Raw genomic sequence first — 17,419 nt, forward strand, 5'->3', positions numbered from 1 at the left:
GTTGCTGACTAAATAGTCAGATACTGCACATTTTAAAAATTCTTGCGGCTCACCAGCTGAATTCCAGCGTCAAGGACTGACTGCCTGGGAAGCTTGTTCAAAACGTGGTTTCCCAAGAAGTCCCATCCCCAGAAACTCTGACTCAGCAGCTCTGGGGAGCCCAGGAATCTGTGTTTTTAGCCAGCGTGACCAGATGGACCCAAAGCAGACAGGCTGCAGGCCATGCTTGAGAAAAGGAGTCCGTGAGGGGTCTCCGGGCCTCACTGGCTGGTTGTGGATGTCTTAGCCTCTGCCTGGGGTGCGGTCTCAAGCAGCTGGGAAGACAACACAGGATCTGCACTCAGTGTGCGGACCCCCGGGGGGGGGGATCTGAACCCAGTGTTAGCGCTACGCATGCACAGCCACACCCCATGTGTTCCGCTCGGTACCGGACACCGTGCGGCCCCCCAAGGTAACACCCAACTCTGCTCCTTCACAGCACACGCAACTCAAGCAAACTGTTCACCTTGTGCTCTGGAAGCCCTGCCAGGTCCCGCATGTGCTCCTATCCCCGCCCTGCCTTCCCAGTCCGTGTCAATACCCCCGGCCTCAGGGAACTAAATCACCCTGCTTTCCGTAACCGCATCATCTTGCCTGTTAATGGGTCCCGGTCCATCTGGTGTGTTGCTTCCCTCATTCGGCACTGAGTGTCTGGCGTCCACTCTGCCCGTGTGGTTTTGACACCCCCCCCCTGCCCCTCAGATTATCTGCTTTGAGAACAGGGGCCAACCTTTATGCTTCTTTACAGTCTCCCAAGACCTGGCATCATCACCTGATATTTGACACTACTGATCCCAGAGGCAACTGCGCCCGTAATGAGTTCCTGCAGGTCAGTAACTGCCGATGCAAAGTTTCTGTCCTAACATCCAGATACTTACTGAAAATGGCTACTCAACTAACTGCCTTGCATGAATTAAGCTGAACCACATGACATTTCTGATATGCCATTTTTTTCCCTTCCAATATTTTGACAGTTTCAACATATAAAAATGGCAGTTTCATGTGGCTTAACCAAATACACCCAACTCAGTGCCACAATCCCAACGTCAGTCCCTGGCAGAGGCTAAAGAGGCAACACTGGGGGGGGGGGGGGGGGTGCAGTATTCACCCAGGGCTTGAGTCTCACCAATTACAAAGAATATGGAGATCAGAGTCACAAAGCTGAGTTGGTTGCAATTAAACAGCAAAGACAATAAAGTTCCCATTCTTTACTTTGGGTCTCGACTTCGACTGTAACTTGAACTGATCTTGTGAAATCCCTGCATTCGGTCTGGGACAGCAGGACGAGGGTGCAGGAGTGAGACCACCCATAAGAGGAAGAGCCTAAGGGGGGGTGACAAGGTGGCGTGTGTCAGGGGTTCAAGCTTTTAACTCACCACCAAATACACAAAACAGACAACACAACTGCTTACCCACCTCTACGCCGGCTTTTAGCAGATTAAGGAAAGGGGTTGAATAAGGAATTTAGACATTTTAATTTCCAAAACTACTTGACAAATACCAGACTTTATTTTCTTATTTCACCCCAAGAAAACACTCTGGACTAGACTCTGCGTTCAACACAAATGTCTCAGTCGTGACAATGTACAGCGTACTTTGGTGACTAAGCTGCCAACATCACCATGTATTTATTTCAGAAGCCCGACAAGTAATCTCCGGTGGTCACGTGCACATTCCTGTGGTGGGGTAAGACTGAGACCCAGGATGTTTCAAAGATGACGTCATGAGAGCTCACACAGGAAACCTCCGAATGGAGGCTGGAGTCGGACCGCCTGGTGGGAAAGCAGTCCTATCGCTGAGGAGCTGTGTGATCTCGGGCAAACTCACGCGTCCCTCCTACGATACCAAAGGAGCATCAACCAGTCCCAGGCGCCAGTCTAAGTACAAACCACAGGACCACACACACAGCTGACACTTCAGAGCAAGGAGAGGCCCGAGGAACGATACAGAACTGACTGCAATCATCTCCTAAAAATGCATGAAATGTCAGGAATGTGTAAGTCCGCTCAAAAACATAAGCTAGATAAAATCCTAGTCGAGTTATTTACACAGCACGGAACGGTCACTCTCATAAAGAGGAACGTATATTAGTAACTAAATAGGGCTTGCAAGGGGTGTGTGTTTGCTCAAACATCTACTTACTTAGTTCCAGAGAAAACCGATATGCAATGCTAAAAATGCTAAAAAAAATTATTTCAAATTCGGCGGGGGGGGGGGGGGGACGACCAGACAAGAAAATCACAGCTACTGGACAAATGCTACGTGTGTGTCCACAGCACAGAGTGCTTCCTCTATTGTCCATCTAATCGGGTTTCTAACAACCCATAAACAAGCAAAACCATGGGAAAGAAGGTCTGTGTCCACCACTGACTCAAACAGCGTGGCGGGTCCCCATGTTACTTTCCTGAACATGGGATGTGGCACTTGAAGAGAATGAAGAACAAATTTATTGTTTAAATAGACTTTCAGAAGCACGTTCATCTCCCTCAGTTTAAACACAGTAAGATTAACGTACCATCTGACCCATACAAGTTAACTGAATTTTTCTCACTGGTCAGTAGGCAGATAGCACACTCACATGAGAACTTGTGTCCTGGAAAAATATCACGCGACAACTACTTTTTAAAAACCGACTTCACAATGTCTACTGTGACTCTCAGGCAAAGAAAGGATGACATGGCACATTTCTCCACCAGTCGAGGAAGTTACTATGGACACGACTAAGGTAAGAACTGCTCTGATGTGCAGAATGCTATTAAATGTTAGCAGAGCAGCAAATCTCCAAGCGATCCCGGATTTCTCGCTACAGCCAGGTGGCAATCTCATGAAATAGCCTCCGCTTTAAAAATGTATTCAAAGTAAAATCTACACCAAAGGACTTCTCTATAAAGAGGGGCTCGCCTGACCAGGTGGTGGCGCAGTGGATAGAGCGTCGGACTGGGATGCGGAAGGACCCAGGTTCAAGACCCCGAGGTCGCCAGCTTGAGCGCGGGCTCATCTGGCTTGAGCAAAGAGCTCACCAGCTTAGACCTAAGGTCGCTGGCTCCAGCAGGGGGTTACTCGATCTGCTGAAGGCCTGCGGTCAAGGCACATGTGAGAAAGCAACCAATGAACAACTAAGAAGTCGCAATGCGCAACGAGAAACTGATGATTGATGCTTCTCATCTCTCTCCATTCCTGTCTGTCTGTCCCTGTCTATCTCTGCCTCTGTAAAAAAAAAAAAAAAGAGGGGCTCAACATTTTCAAACACTCTTTTTCAGGTAACTGTAACCGAGGTCGTGCAAGGAAGACCCTGAGCTGTAATTACCCAGCTCCTTGCCCCTCACAGACTAGCAGCACCTGCAAGCAGATTAAAGGGCCAGAATCTCAGGTCCTCCCTGACCCTCTGTATCCAAATCCACATTTTAACATGACCCACAGGTGCGCGCTGTGTGCATGATTACATTTGAGACCCATTGGCCTAGGTGTTACCCGTCTGATGTCATCAAGACAAGGTGTAAAAGGATGCAATGAAATATTTTGCTTTTCAACCACAAGTACAGGCTTTTCGTCAGGTGCTCCCACTACTAAAATTAACAAGGAAACATAGGGGGCCCAGGAGCCACAAACTACCCTTAGCCAGCAAGACACTTTGAGAAAAGGTGAGACGTGATCCTGGCGCTTCCCACCCGGTGCAAGCGTGTGTACCGAGAGCGGGTGGGAACCACGCCCATACCTGCGAAGCGCAGTGGGGCGTCTTTGTCCAGGGCGATCAGCGGCGGGTCGAGGAGCACGGTGTTGTCATTTTCTGTCACTATGCCGTGGTAGGTGGGCTCCAGCCACGGCTTGTGCTTGTTAGCTGTGTTTAAAGGGAGAGAGAGAAAACACAGCAGGTTAGAATGATTATTTTAAACTCAACGGCTTTCGAAGGCATATGTTTGTTATTAAAAGTAATAAAACTCTCACTGGTCTGGGAGGCAACACTTGCATTTATTTGTTGCAGAGTTTGGTGTCAAGACCCAAATGGGATGAAATTCTAAATTCTAGAGTAAGTAATGGAGAAACTATCTGAGCCTGGGGAAGAAACCAGATCCCACTCTAGAAGCTGAAAGAAGAATGATGGCCAGTAGACAAACTCAAACTGTTTTTCAGCCCTATACAGAAAAGTTACAAAGAAAAAACGTTATTTCTTTATGACAATACATTATTACTCATTTAAAATTAGCATTACAAACAAAAATGTAAAACAGAGATGCAAAGTAGATAATTTTATGAATATAAAATTACAAATATATAAGGTATTAAAATAAAACAACAAAATGCAAATTTCCTAAAAGAGCTGACGGAAAACAGTGTTAAAGAATAACTGCCTGACCTGTGGAGGTGCAGTAGACAGTGTCGACCTGGAGCACTGAGTCACCAGTTCGAGGCCCAGGGCTTGCCCGGTCAAAGCACGGATGAGAAGCCAACTACGAATTGATGCTTCCCGCTCCTCCCCCCACTTCTCTCTCTTTCAAATCAATAAATAAAATCTTAAAAAAATAAAAAAGAATAACTCACTCTTGACTTGGGAAGATGAACACAATGCTATAGACAGAAGATGTATTGTGGAACTGTGCACCTGAAACCTGAATAATTTTAATTATCAACATCACCCCATTGAATTCAATGAAAAATTAAACAAAAAAAAATACCCTCCTGTGGAGTCAGGCTGACTCAGGTCAGATTTGAGCCCCCTTGACCTCTATTCTCTGGGTGACCTTGAGCACACAACCGAACTTGATCTCAACAAGTCGGTTTGTGAACCAGGCTTCCCCACCCTCCCCAGAGGGCTGCGGCCATAACTGGAGAAGCAATGGTCTCCTTCCAGTCCAGGCACTATAACGGCTACTTTTGTATTTAAGGTAAGAACTGAGCTGTTCTGGCCGGCGCATACCTGGTACAATCAACTAGTTCCAATCCCTTCCATCTCGCCTGGGCCTGGGCCTGGGCCTGTCCCTGTCCCTGCCGGCCACCACACTTCCTTCCCTGGCACCCAGCTCCACAGGTGCCCGGCGGGCTCCGCACAGAGCCGGGACTTCTTTTCCTTTCTGCTCTCACCTCAAGTGTTACCAGCCCGCGCCACACCTCAGGGCGCGTGCTAACCACAGGGCACCTCCACTTAGCCGACCTGATCACAAGGAAGGCTACGCACTTTTATTTCCAAGTAGGCGGTGCCTGTTTGTTGAATGAACTACTCAGACTCCTTCCCGTGAGTGCAAATCAATCCAAAAGCCTCTGAAGCTAAATGTAAATGTTTAACCGTCTCTGACACGAGGTCACCATGACGGGACACTGCTTTCTGCCACTGTGATGGTCATTATGGAAGGAGAGAACGTGATGAGAAGCACCTGGACCTCACCTGCGCTCACGACGCAGTGCACTGAGGAGCAGCGTGCTCCTGGGCACGTGAAGGCCGCCGTCTGGGCGGGAAACAAGCTACCAGCTCTCTAATCAGTGACACATCCGCCAGACATCTGTGCACGCCACATCCGAACCCACAGCAGACCGCACTTTCTGCGTCCATCCAGACCCACAGGGCTAGTTTAAGGGATACAGTTTCAGTTTGGCTAGATAAGAGTTCTCGGGATGGCTGCACAACAACATGAACAAATGTACTTAATGCTACTGAACTGTACACTTAGGGTGGTTACGATGGGAAATTTCGTTACACTTATTTACTGCATTTAAAACTCCACACGCACAAAACCCAGACACAGCCTCTTCTTGTCATCTCTGCTGCTCGCCTACTATTTATGACGAGAGCCACGGGGCCAAGCTCATTTTTGTCCTGGACCTATTCACACAGCAGCTGGATGAATGTGACCTAAACAGAGCTGTTCACACCAGAACGCTACTGAGGGCCCAGACAGCTTGTGTTTATGTGGGTGGGCTCCATCCATCCACCTGCCTACCGACCTCTCAGTATTCACTGTATTGGAAACTAAAACCAAGATAAGTTTTCATGTTTATTAATTCATCATTAAAAAAAATGAAAAAAGCTAACTGTCGGGAGCCGATCCACTAATGCTGGCTAACTAGGTCACAGCAGAAGAAGATCCACAACTGCTGGTTGACAAAGTCACAGCAAAAGAAGATAGAGTTACCGCAGTAAAGACCAACAGCTGCGGGTTGACAAAGTCACCGCAAGGAAAGGCACGATACTTCCCCCTTTAATCTTTTGAATTAATCTGGCCTTATATCCCCCCTTTTTCTGGGTGTGTGCTATTATTTGTGGCACAGGGATAATAGTACCGTACTTTCCCTGTAGATTTGTAGTAATTTCTTTGGAAATGAGACAGAAGGTGTAAGTTCCACAGAAAAGCCTGTAAGCCCCTTGAACTGGGCTCATAAACATAAGAGGCTGGCTATGATATCCCTCGTAAAGGGTTAAGTTTGTAGGAGAATTTCTTATTATTAATCATGTTAGAAAGAATATAGCCAGAACTTAGCTAGTGTATGAATATAGTAAATAAATAAAGTTTAACCAGACAATAGAATCTTAGATAAGGTGTTATGGAATGGCCTGTTGCATGGCCTGGGATAGGAATGCAGTCAGCAAGAAAAGGATGTTTTGCTAAGAGAATTGTTTTATGACTGAAGGCAGTTGCTGGACTTTCTCAGTGAGACACTCATGAGATTTATAAACTTTCCCAAAAATTCTTTCTTCTGATAATGAGAGGTATGGCAGGGGGCATCCATAGAAGCAATAGCAATTAATGTCTTCTGAAATTATGTTGCTACTAAGCTATCTTGCGAGTGCACTCTATATATCTTTAAGTAAAAGTTACTCTTAATGTTAAGTCAGTTTCTCAATGGGCAAGCCTTTTGTTATCTTGTGAGAAAAGCCAGGACACTGCATAAATTCCAGGCCATTTGCCTGAGCAAGCGGTGGTCCTTTGCTAGTCCTTAATGATTTTGTCTGTTAATCTCTCTCTGCCCCTTGACTCACAAACAACAGTAAAGTTGAGTTATTAGTTAGTACTAATCCTTTAAAAGCTTTTACCGATGTTATCGCTATTCAAGTTATTTTTTAGTTGTACTTTGAATGATTTGTAGTTTACAGATATAAACTAACTGTTATCTGGAAACATGTAAACATAGTGAAACAGAAGCAATGATTAATACCATGTAATTGTAACTTGGTGTGTGTGTATAAAAAAGGAGCTGTACTAGCATTTGGTGGAGATGCCTGGCAGTAAATGCTAACAAGAGAATAAAGAGAAAGAAAAGAATTCGGCTCTCTCACTCGAATTTCGCCGACGCCGTCTCCTCCTGTGGGACCCCTGGATCCCCCCCGGGGCTGGACCCCGGCATTTGGCGCCCGAACAGGGACCTACAGGTAATCCCCCCTCGTTGTCTCGGGACGGCTAGGACTCCACTCAGGGTGCTGCAGACCCCCCTGTAAGAAAGACAGGGTGAGGATAGGTGGAGAATTTCAGAACTTAAGATTTTGAGAAGTCATGGGCCATACTGAGTCTAAAGAAAGAAGACTCTTTATAAAAGTCATTAAGTATACACTTTCCCAAAAAGGAGTTAAGGTCTCCTCTAAACAAGTAGCTCGTTTTATGAAATTCATACAAAAATGTTCTCCATGGTTTCCAGATGAGGGAACGCTTGATTTCGAGGAATGGGTTCAAGTTGGAGAAGATTTAAAACTTTATTATGAGCTACATGGACCAGAAAAGGTCCCAGTTGATGCATTTGCTTTATGGAGCTTGATTAAAGATGCCTTAAATCCAGAACATGAGATGCATAAACTTTCTAAGGCAACTGCTCCTCCAAAAGAAGAGACTCCGTTAATTAGAAGTAAAAGGCAGTCTCAAGATACTACAAATCATGCTATGGCCTCTTTAAAATTAAGTAAACATCAGGATGATAGTGAAGATCATTTATCTCCAAAAGATGAGGCTGAATTAGAAGATGAGGCAGCTAAAAATAATAGGGATAATGAGGATTGGAAGTCAAAAACAGTCTTGCCCATATTATATTCCTCCAAGACTGACAAAAAGGATGAAAATAAGGCTGTTAAAATGTCTTTGCCTCTACCAGTACAATCACCAGATGTTAATGAAAAGAAAAAATCATCTGGGTTAACAGGGTTGCAGAAGGCAATTCAAGCTTCTTGCGACCAAGGGGAAACTGATTTGGCATTATGTTTCCCTGTGGCTGTGGCTGGTGAATTTGATAAGGAGGATCCTACATGGGAGCCGCTTTCTTATAAATTATTGAAAGAGTTGAAAATGGCTTGCAGTCAATATGGACCCACCTCTCCTTATACTATGTCTTTGATAGAAACAGTTTCTCATAATTGGATGACTCCTTATGATTGGGAACAAGTGGCTAAAGCTTGTTTATCTGGAGGAAATTATCTCCTTTGGAGAGCTGAATATGAGGAGCAAGCTAAACAGCAGGCAGTTGAGAATCGGAGGACTCATGATCCTGTGATTGGAGGAATGATTACGGGAGAAGGAGAATTTGCTGATGTTAGTGAACAGTTAAAACTTTCTAAACCGGCTTTGATACAAGTGAATAGTTGTGCTATATCAGCTTGGAGAAAGTTGCCAGCTTCGTCTGGTGGAGATGTTACTGTGGTAGGAGTAAAACAGAGAGGTGATGAACCTTGTGGGGAGTTTGTTGCTCGGTTGATTCAAGCAGTAAGAAGAGTTATTTCAAATGAGGCGGCAGGAGATATTATAATTAAACAGTTGGCTTATGAAGATGCTGATTTTACTTGCCAGGCCATGTTGCGGTCAGTGAGGAGAGAAGGAACGATAGGAGATTTCATCAAAGCCTGTCAGGATGTAAATCCTGCTTTTGTTCAGGGAGTAACTATTGCTGCAGCTTTAAAAGGAGAAACGTATCCTCAATTTATTAAGACTATGTATCAAGGAAAAATGCCTTCTGTCAATGAAGCTTCCTCTAAGGGAAGTCTTACTTGCTTTACTTGTAATCAAACGGGCCACTTTAGCCGACAATGCCCTAACAAGAGTGGGCAAGCAGGCCCAGGAGTGCAAGGGACAGCTCCTGTAATTAATAATACTAATAATAATGTCCCATTGCCTAAGACTTTGTGTCCACGCTGTCTAAAAGGATTTCATTGGGCAAAGCAGTGCCATTCTAAATTTCACAAAAACGGACAGCCATTAGGACCAAAGTTAGGAATAGAATGGCAGCCCCCACATAATTTAAATCTGACAAGTAATCAAAGTAGCAATCAGGGAAACTGGCAAGGGGGCCAGCCTCAGGCCCCAATAACAATTGGGGCCAGCCTGAATCCATTTGTCAACTCCGGTCTGTCTCAGACCTCACTCGGGCCTCCCGCGTGGCAGGCAAGAATTCTACCACTGAACCACCCATGCCTCCATGCAAAATATGAGAAACAAGCCTCTTGTGGGGGTTGAAATGGAGGAATTTCGGCTGCAGGTTGTAGCAGCTATTAGAATTTAAGAATGATTAGAGACTGAGATGAGTTTTAAAGTTGTGTTATTATCTGATTTTTAGTAAAATAGAATGACTTAAGAATTTGGAAAAATTACAGTTGTTTTTTTTTTTTTTGTTCTCCTCTTTCTCTCAACTCATTTTATTTCTTTCCTGTTCTATGCCTGAAAAGAGGGAAAAGGGAACACCTGTTTGGATATGGCTAAACAGAATCTCATAAACGGCCGTTCTTGAAACTTTTCAAGAGAGAGTTCTGTTTGGTTTCTATCCAATATGTTCCAATCAAAATTGCCCTGTGTAAAAATCAAGCAGGCCATACTCTAATCTCTAAAATCCCGGGTTTCTCTCTAATCTGTCTGATTTGTCTACTTTGTCTGATTCTTGTTTGTGTTTGGTCTTTGTTTAATGTTGTCTAAATGTGATTTTTTAAGTTCTTGCATGCAAAAATTGAATATGCCGGCTCTAATATTATAAAAATATCATCCCTACAAATTTATAATTTTAATTGAAACAAGTAAAGCGCGCTCATTTAAATTTAAATAATATGAAATATGAATCCTAAAGACTTGTTAATTTTGACTAAACTGCTTCAAGCTTCAGGCTGCTTGCTGTGGCTACAGAGCATGAAGCAGAGTAGATTTGCCTAACAAAGGTGTAGACTTTTTAATATAGAAAAATAATGAAAGCCACACTAGAATTTTCCAGCTTTAACATGTTCTTTAAATTGCCTGTTAATTAATAGAATAGAAATGTTTTTATGAATATAGGAAACTCATATACTGGAACTCCTGCAAATCTTCTTTATCATGCTTTTTACTTTAAAAAATTTCTTTTGAATGCTGATATACAGGATTATTCAACACCTGAGACACTGGAATCTGGATCTGGATAAGCCTAAACCAATGGCAAAGTGGAAGGATTTATTGACAGGTCAATGGAAGGGACCAGATGTAATTCTAACCCAGGGGAGAGGGTATGCTTGTATATTTCCACAGGACGCTGACTCGCCTCTTTGGATCCCAGACCGGCTGATTCGCCATGCCTCGCCGGAGGTCTCCGCTGCCGCTGCCGCCCCCTCCTTATCTCCCTCCTCCTCCTCCTTATACACCATCCAGTCCGGAGGAGACTTCTGTGCCACCCGCGTCATCAGTGACTTCCCAGCAGAGGTCATCAAGGAGCTCTCCGTATGATCCTGTTACTCGAGGGATACAGCGATTGTCACTACAGGGAGCTAGACGACCTCCCTATCAACGGATGGCTCGCTCTACTCGAACTGTCAACCCACCAACCTGGGACCAGTTGAAGGCGTTGTCTGAAAGGGCTGATTCAATTTGTCGTCAACAAAATATAGAGCGTAACCCTGTTAATATGTTTATTGCTATGCTAGCTGTACTTTCAATTCAGGTACTTAATGTTGAGGCTACTGGACAAAACAAATCAATCAGTTCACACTGCAAATCATGTGGATAGTTTATCTCGTAATATATCTCTTGCATTAGCAGTACAGGAGACTATAGATAGGAAGTTAGAATTGAAAGTGAATGCTTTAGAGGAGGCTTTTATTCACATATGTAATGAGCTGTTAGCTATGAAAGCTAGAATGACTCTTAGATGCCATGCAGGATTCAGGTGGATATGTGTGACTCCTTTAGAATACAATCAGTCTATCATAGCATGGAATAATGTACAGAATCATTTGTTAGGTGTATGGAATAATAGTGATATTAGTTTAGATTTAAGGGAATTACATCAGCAGATACAAAACTTAGGACATTCAGGCTCTTTAGTCTCTGCCTCAGAAGTAGCTGATCAATTTGTTGAAAACATTAAAAGTATGTTTTCTATGCATGGCCTGACCTCTCTGGCTACTGATATAGGCATAATAATAGCTGTGGCAATTATCACTCTTCTTGTCCTTCCAGTCATGTTCCGACTCTTAAACAGCAATCTCAGAGAAACAACGGTGAAAATACAAAAGCTTTATTTAAATAATAAAAAAGGGGGAGATGTCGGGAGCCGATCCACTAATGCTGGCTAACTAGGTCACAGCAGAAGAAGATCCACAACTGCTGGTTGACAAAGTCACAGCAAAAGAAGATAGAGTTACCGCAGTAAAGACCAACAGCTGCGGGTTGACAAAGTCACCGCAAGGAAAGGCACGATACTTCCCCCTTTAATCTTTTGAATTAATCTGGCCTTATATCCCCCCTTTTTCTGGGTGTGTGCTATTATTTGTGACACAGGGATAATAGTACCGTGCTTTCCCTGTAGATTTGTAGTAATTTCTTTGGAAATGAGACAGAAGGTGTAAGTTCCACAGAAAAGCCTGTAAGCCCCTTGAACTGGGCTCATAAACATAAGAGGCTGGCTATGATATCCCTCGTAAAGGGTTAAGTTTGTAGGAGAATTTCTTATTATTAATCATGTTAGAAAGAATATAGCCAGAACTTAGCTAGTGTATGAATATAGTAAATAAATAAAGTTTAACCAGACAATAGAATCTTAGATAAGGTGTTATGGAATGGCCTGTTGCATGGCCTGGGATAGGAATGCAGTCAGCAAGAAAAGGATGTTTTGCTAAGAGAATTGTTTTATGACTGAAGGCAGTTGCTGGACTTTCTCAGTGAGACACTCATGAGATTTATAAACTTTCCCAAAAATTCTTTCTTCTGATAATGAGAGGTATGGCAGGGGGCATCCATAGAAGCAATAGCAATTAATGTCTTCTGAAATTATGTTGCTACTAAGCTATCTTGCGAGTGCACTCTATATATCTTTAAGTAAAAGTTACTCTTAATGTTAAGTCAGTTTCTCAATGGGCAAGCCTTTTGTTATCTTGTGAGAAAAGCCAGGACACTGCATAAATTCCAGGCCATTTGCCTGAGCAAGCGGTGGTCCTTTGCTAGTCCTTAATGATTTTGTCTGTTAATCTCTCTCTGCCCCTTGACTCACAAACAACAGTAAAGTTGAGTTATTAGTTAGTACTAATCCTTTAAAAGCTTTTACCGATGTTATCGCTATTCAAGTTATTTTTTAGTTGTACTTTGAATGATTTGTAGTTTACAGATATAAACTAACTGTTATCTGGAAACATGTAAACATAGTGAAACAGAAGCAATGATTAATACCATGTAATTGTAACTTGGTGTGTGTGTATAAAAAAGGAGCTGTACTAGCATTTGGTGGAGATGCCTGGCAGTAAATGCTAACAAGAGAATAAAGAGAAAGAAAAGAATTCGGCTCTCTCACTCGAATTTCGCCGACGCCGTCTCCTCCTGTGGGACCCCTGGATCCCCCCCGGGGCTGGACCCCGGCAGCTAACATAAGTTTTTGGGTTTTTTTTTTATTTTTCTAAAGTGAAAAGCAGGGAGGCAGACAGACAGACTTCCACATGCACCCAACCGGGATCCACCCAGCATGCCCACCAGGGGGCGATGCTCTGCCCATCTGGGATGTCGCTCTGTTGCAACAGGAGCCATTCTAGCACCTGAGGCAGAGGCCATGGAGTCATCCTCAGCTCCTGGCCAACTTTGCTCCAATGGAGCCTTGGCTGTGGGAAGGGAAGAGAGAGATAGAGAGAAAGGAGAGGGGGTAGGGTGGAAAAGCAGATGGGCACTTCTCCTGTGTGCCCTGGCCGGGAATCGAACCAGGGACTTCCACATGCCGGGCTAACGCCCTACCACTGAGCCAGTTGGCCAGGGCTAGTAATATTTTTATGAAAACTCTAGTCAGACTGCGTGTTTGTCCTCATGGCTGAAACTCGCCACCTTCCCCAGGGAGCCTGTTAAACCCTGACATGCCTACAGTTACAGGTGACACAGATGAGCAGGCGATCGTAAAGAAAGCCCTCCAAAACCTCCAACTTGTCACCAACCTCTCCTTTCAAAACACAGACACTATTCATTCAATTTACTAGTAATACTGTATCATTATGAGCAACAGCCAATTCCAATTTGTTTTCATACTTAAGGTTTATTCATAAAATTACAAGCACAGCAAATGAAGCTGAAGATTATTCCAATATGTGAGTCCACAAAACTCCTTAAACTTTAAAAGAATTCACCTAACCCAGTAAGGAGGTAAAAAAATACTAAGCAAACTGCAGAAAACCTAGAACCACAGAAAGTATAAAAGATAGTAGCATATAAAATATGTATCTCTGCTCCCCTAACAGAAAGGCCCGCAGCAGAAAATGGCTAATGGTTTAAGGCAAAAAATAACTTGATAGTGGTATTTCCAGTCCTTCTAATTTCTCCCCCTAGTATTCTAATTTTCTAAACTGCTCCTTGAAGCTGGCAGCAGCAGAACAAGGAGATCTGGCCGGTTTCAAAGCCTGAACTTTTAAATATTTAATAAATGATATTTTCAATATTTCATCACATTCAATTGGCATTATAAAATATTTATGGAAGCAAGTGACTGATGTTTCTGTAATCATCCAAAAAGGACCCACAAATAAAGCCAAGAGGCGACCAGCCATAAATCTAAGAACAGGTCACCCGTGCTGAAAGTCTTCCCCTGATTTCATTTCTTCCACAGTATAAATCACTTTTAAAAAAATCAAAGAGGCCCTGGCCAGTTGGCTCAGTGGTAGAGCGTCGGCTGGCGTGCAGGAGTCCCGGGTTCAATTCCTGGCCAGGGCACACAGGAGAAGCGCCCATCTGCTTCTCCACCCCTCCCCCTCTCCTTCCTCTCTGTCTCTCTCTTCCCCTCCCGCAGCCAAGGCTCCATTGGAGCAAAGTTGGCCCGGGCGCTGAGGATGGCTCCATGGCCTCTGCCTCAGGCGCTAGAATGACTCTGGTGGCAACAGAGCAATGCCCCAGATGGGCAAAGCATCACCCCCTGGTGAGCATGCCGGGTGGATCCTGGTTGGGCGCATGCAGGAGACTAACCGCCTCCCTGTTTCCAAATCAAAGAAATTTTGAATGGTGTAGTATTAATTAAAATCAGGGAATGGCAAGTTGGCGATCAGACCTTCTGTAAAGGTTAGGCTATCTCTGGAGCACACGTTGTTCACTCTAAGACACGGCTAGTTGTTGTGGTGATAAAACCGCCAGCGATTTCAAGATCAAAGTGAAAAGAATATATAGTAGTCAACTTCACTTTAACTATAAAAATGTCTACCTTCCTAGTACATCCCAACTCTGTGTGCGAAGGAGAGGTTGGCCCCTTGTCCAGATCATGTAAATCACAGACCCCGGCAAGGTGGTTCCAAAGCCTTTGTGTGGGAGCCCGGACATCAACCCAGCACCAAAGTTCTCCTCTGATAAATTCATTTACAAAGAGACATCCACTCTTTTAAAAAACAAATTTGATGTGTGCCCCTTCTCATTCCAGAACATCTACATTGGACATATCGGCCCAGTTATGACATAATAAGTGTGACAGTAGGTGCTACGTGACTGTAGGCATTTCACCAGTAAATCTTAGATAATATTACATGTTTGGTTTGCAAATTCAACGTTTAACTTCGGCCCATCAAAAGTTTGCAATTGGCCCTGGCCGGTTGGCTCAGCGGTAGAGCGTCGGCCTGGCGTGCGGGGGACCCGGGTTCGATTCCCAGCCAGGGAACATAGGAGAAGCGCCCATTTGCTTCTCCACCCCCACCCCTCCTTCCTCTCTGTCTCTCTCTTCCCCTCCCGCAGCCGAGGCTCCATTGGAGCAAAGATGGCCTGGGCGCTGGGGATGGCTCCTTGGCCTCTGCCCCAGGCGCTAGAGTGGCTCTGGTCGCGGCAGAGCGACGCCCCAGAGGGGCAGAGCATCGCCCCCTGGTGGGCAGAGCGTCGCCCCTGGTGGGTGTGCTGGGTGGATCCCAGTCGGGCGCATGCGGGAGTCTGTCTTGACTGTCTCTCCCCGTTTCCAGCTTCAGAAAAATACAAAAAAAAAAAAAAAAGTTTGCAATTAAGAAACACTGCCACTAGGTGGCAGTAGGTACCTTTGATGGCGTGCTGCAAATGACCGGTTTTGATTTAAAAATCCAGCTTTTGATTTATCGAAGGAGCAGAATGAAATCCTGTGTTCGCAGAGCCCTTGTCTAAAAGGTAATATGCATAGAAAAGTGCTTTAAATGATATAAAATCTCCAGCTGATTTTTCCCTCAAAAAAACAAAAACACCCAAAATGAGTAAATTATTCACATAGTTCCAAAATAAAACTATAAAAAAGACATCCATTCTTGTGGACTCTCTAAGCACCACTGTCCCCAACCACGAGCCCCTATTTAGATCAGACCGTCTCTGAGCCTTCAGATCAGCTTCATGTCGAAGGTCCTTTTGGCTCCGCATCGCCAGGGACTCTGTTTGTTCAGAAACAGAAAGACTCTGATGTCTATTCTGAATACCGCTCACGATGCATGAGCAAAACGCAAGGTGCTGGGTCCGTCAGAGAACACAGACGCATCCTCAAACGATGTTGCTACAAGCGCAGGGAAGGGAACTCGGTACTGGAAACATAAATAGCAGAGACCAGTGAGACCACAAAGCCTCTCCCTCCAATGTGGGCATGCCACTTGCCAGACTGAAAGAGGGGGCACTTGGAGGGTCCCCTCCCAGGAGCTGAACCGTGGACCCAGCAAGGGCACAACTCACTTTTGCTCCTAACCCTTCAGTCAGAACTAGTGGCATGGCCCCTCCCAGACTCCCCAGGGCGGGGAAGTGACATTCTGGCATGTGTCTGGAAGAGAGAGCTTGGGAGCATCTGAGATAGACTCTGGGGGCCACCAGAAGCACAAATGGAGGTCTCCCAAGGACATCCTTAAAAGGAATATCCTTCTGAGGGAGTAATTTAAATAAAATAAAAACACAAATAAAGTGCCCCGGCAGAAGAGTCTGGCTGGCTCTGGGACGCGCAGGGCTGGGGTGAACGCGTGCACAACAGGCAGGTGCTGCTGGGGCCGAGCTGTCCTGCGGGCAGCAGCGTGAGCACCCCGCTCTGCTGCACCCATGTGCACCCTCAGTTCTTCAGAGGCTGTCGGAAGTTTTCAACAGCGTCATTTGGTAGAAAAGGAAGGAACTTGGTTAATAGGTGAACCGTTTGTGCCTCACTTACCTTGGGGCAGATTCTTTAACCACCTGTGCCTATTTCTGCATCCTAAGTCAGGAATGGGACCTCCCTCTTTCCACACTTTGTCTGGAGGATTATAAATAATGTGAGTGAAGAGCCCACTCTATGCCCGCCACACAGGCGTTCAACAGACATTAATTTATTAATAAATTAATCTTCAGCAGAAGCAGTGTTTTAGAAAAAGCTATGAGAACAGAACTAGCTAGGGAGATTCGGGAGGGATTCCATGACAACATCCCATCATCTTCTTCCTATACACACCTACAGCTAATGGAAATCCCCACAGGCTCAGACCCAGGAGAGGCCTAAGGTGATCCCTTTTATTCCACAGAAGAGAGAAGCACTCTGCTACAGGGATACTGTTCAGTGTAAAACAAAAAGCAAGCCAACAAAAACTCCTGGCATTTTCTTTTCTTTTCTTTTTATGAAAAGGAAACTTATTCAACTACAGTTGGTACGTGGGTATCTGTCCTTTTGTGACTGGCTTATTTCACTTAGTATAATGTCCTCAAGGTTCATTCATGCTATAGCATGTGTCACCTTCTTAAAGCTGAATAATATTCCATTGTGTGTATGGGTGTACTGCATTCAGTTGTTTATACATTCATCTGTCACAGGTACTTGGGTGGCTGCCACCTCAGCTACTGTAAATAATGTCATGAACACAGTTGTACAAATACGTGTTTGTGTCCCTGTTTTCGGTTCTTTTTTTTTTTTTTTTTTTTTTGCATTTCTCTGAAGCTGGAAACAGGGAGAGACAGTCCGACAGACTCCCGCATGCGCCCGACCGGGATCCACCCGGCACGCCCACCATGGGGCGACGCTCTGCCCACCAGGGGGCGATGTTCTGCCCATCCTG

General features: G+C 44.7%; 1 protein-coding gene across 4 annotated transcripts in view; it reads right to left on the reverse strand.

The window, feature by feature from the left end:
• CLSTN1 (calsyntenin 1) overlaps window positions 1-17,419 on the reverse strand; it is a 76,513-nt gene that overhangs the window by 29,073 nt on the left and 30,021 nt on the right. For all 4 annotated transcript variants that reach the window (XM_066374990.1, XM_066374994.1, XM_066374991.1 and 1 more), the window contains exon 2: window positions 3,755-3,877. In XM_066374990.1, coding sequence (XP_066231087.1) covers window positions 3,755-3,877 — 123 coding nt within the window. The remainder of the gene's footprint in view (window positions 1-3,754; window positions 3,878-17,419) is intronic.

This window comes from Saccopteryx leptura, chromosome 3, assembly GCF_036850995.1.
Source record: "Saccopteryx leptura isolate mSacLep1 chromosome 3, mSacLep1_pri_phased_curated, whole genome shotgun sequence".
In the NCBI taxonomy this organism is placed as follows: Eukaryota; Metazoa; Chordata; class Mammalia; order Chiroptera; family Emballonuridae; genus Saccopteryx; species Saccopteryx leptura.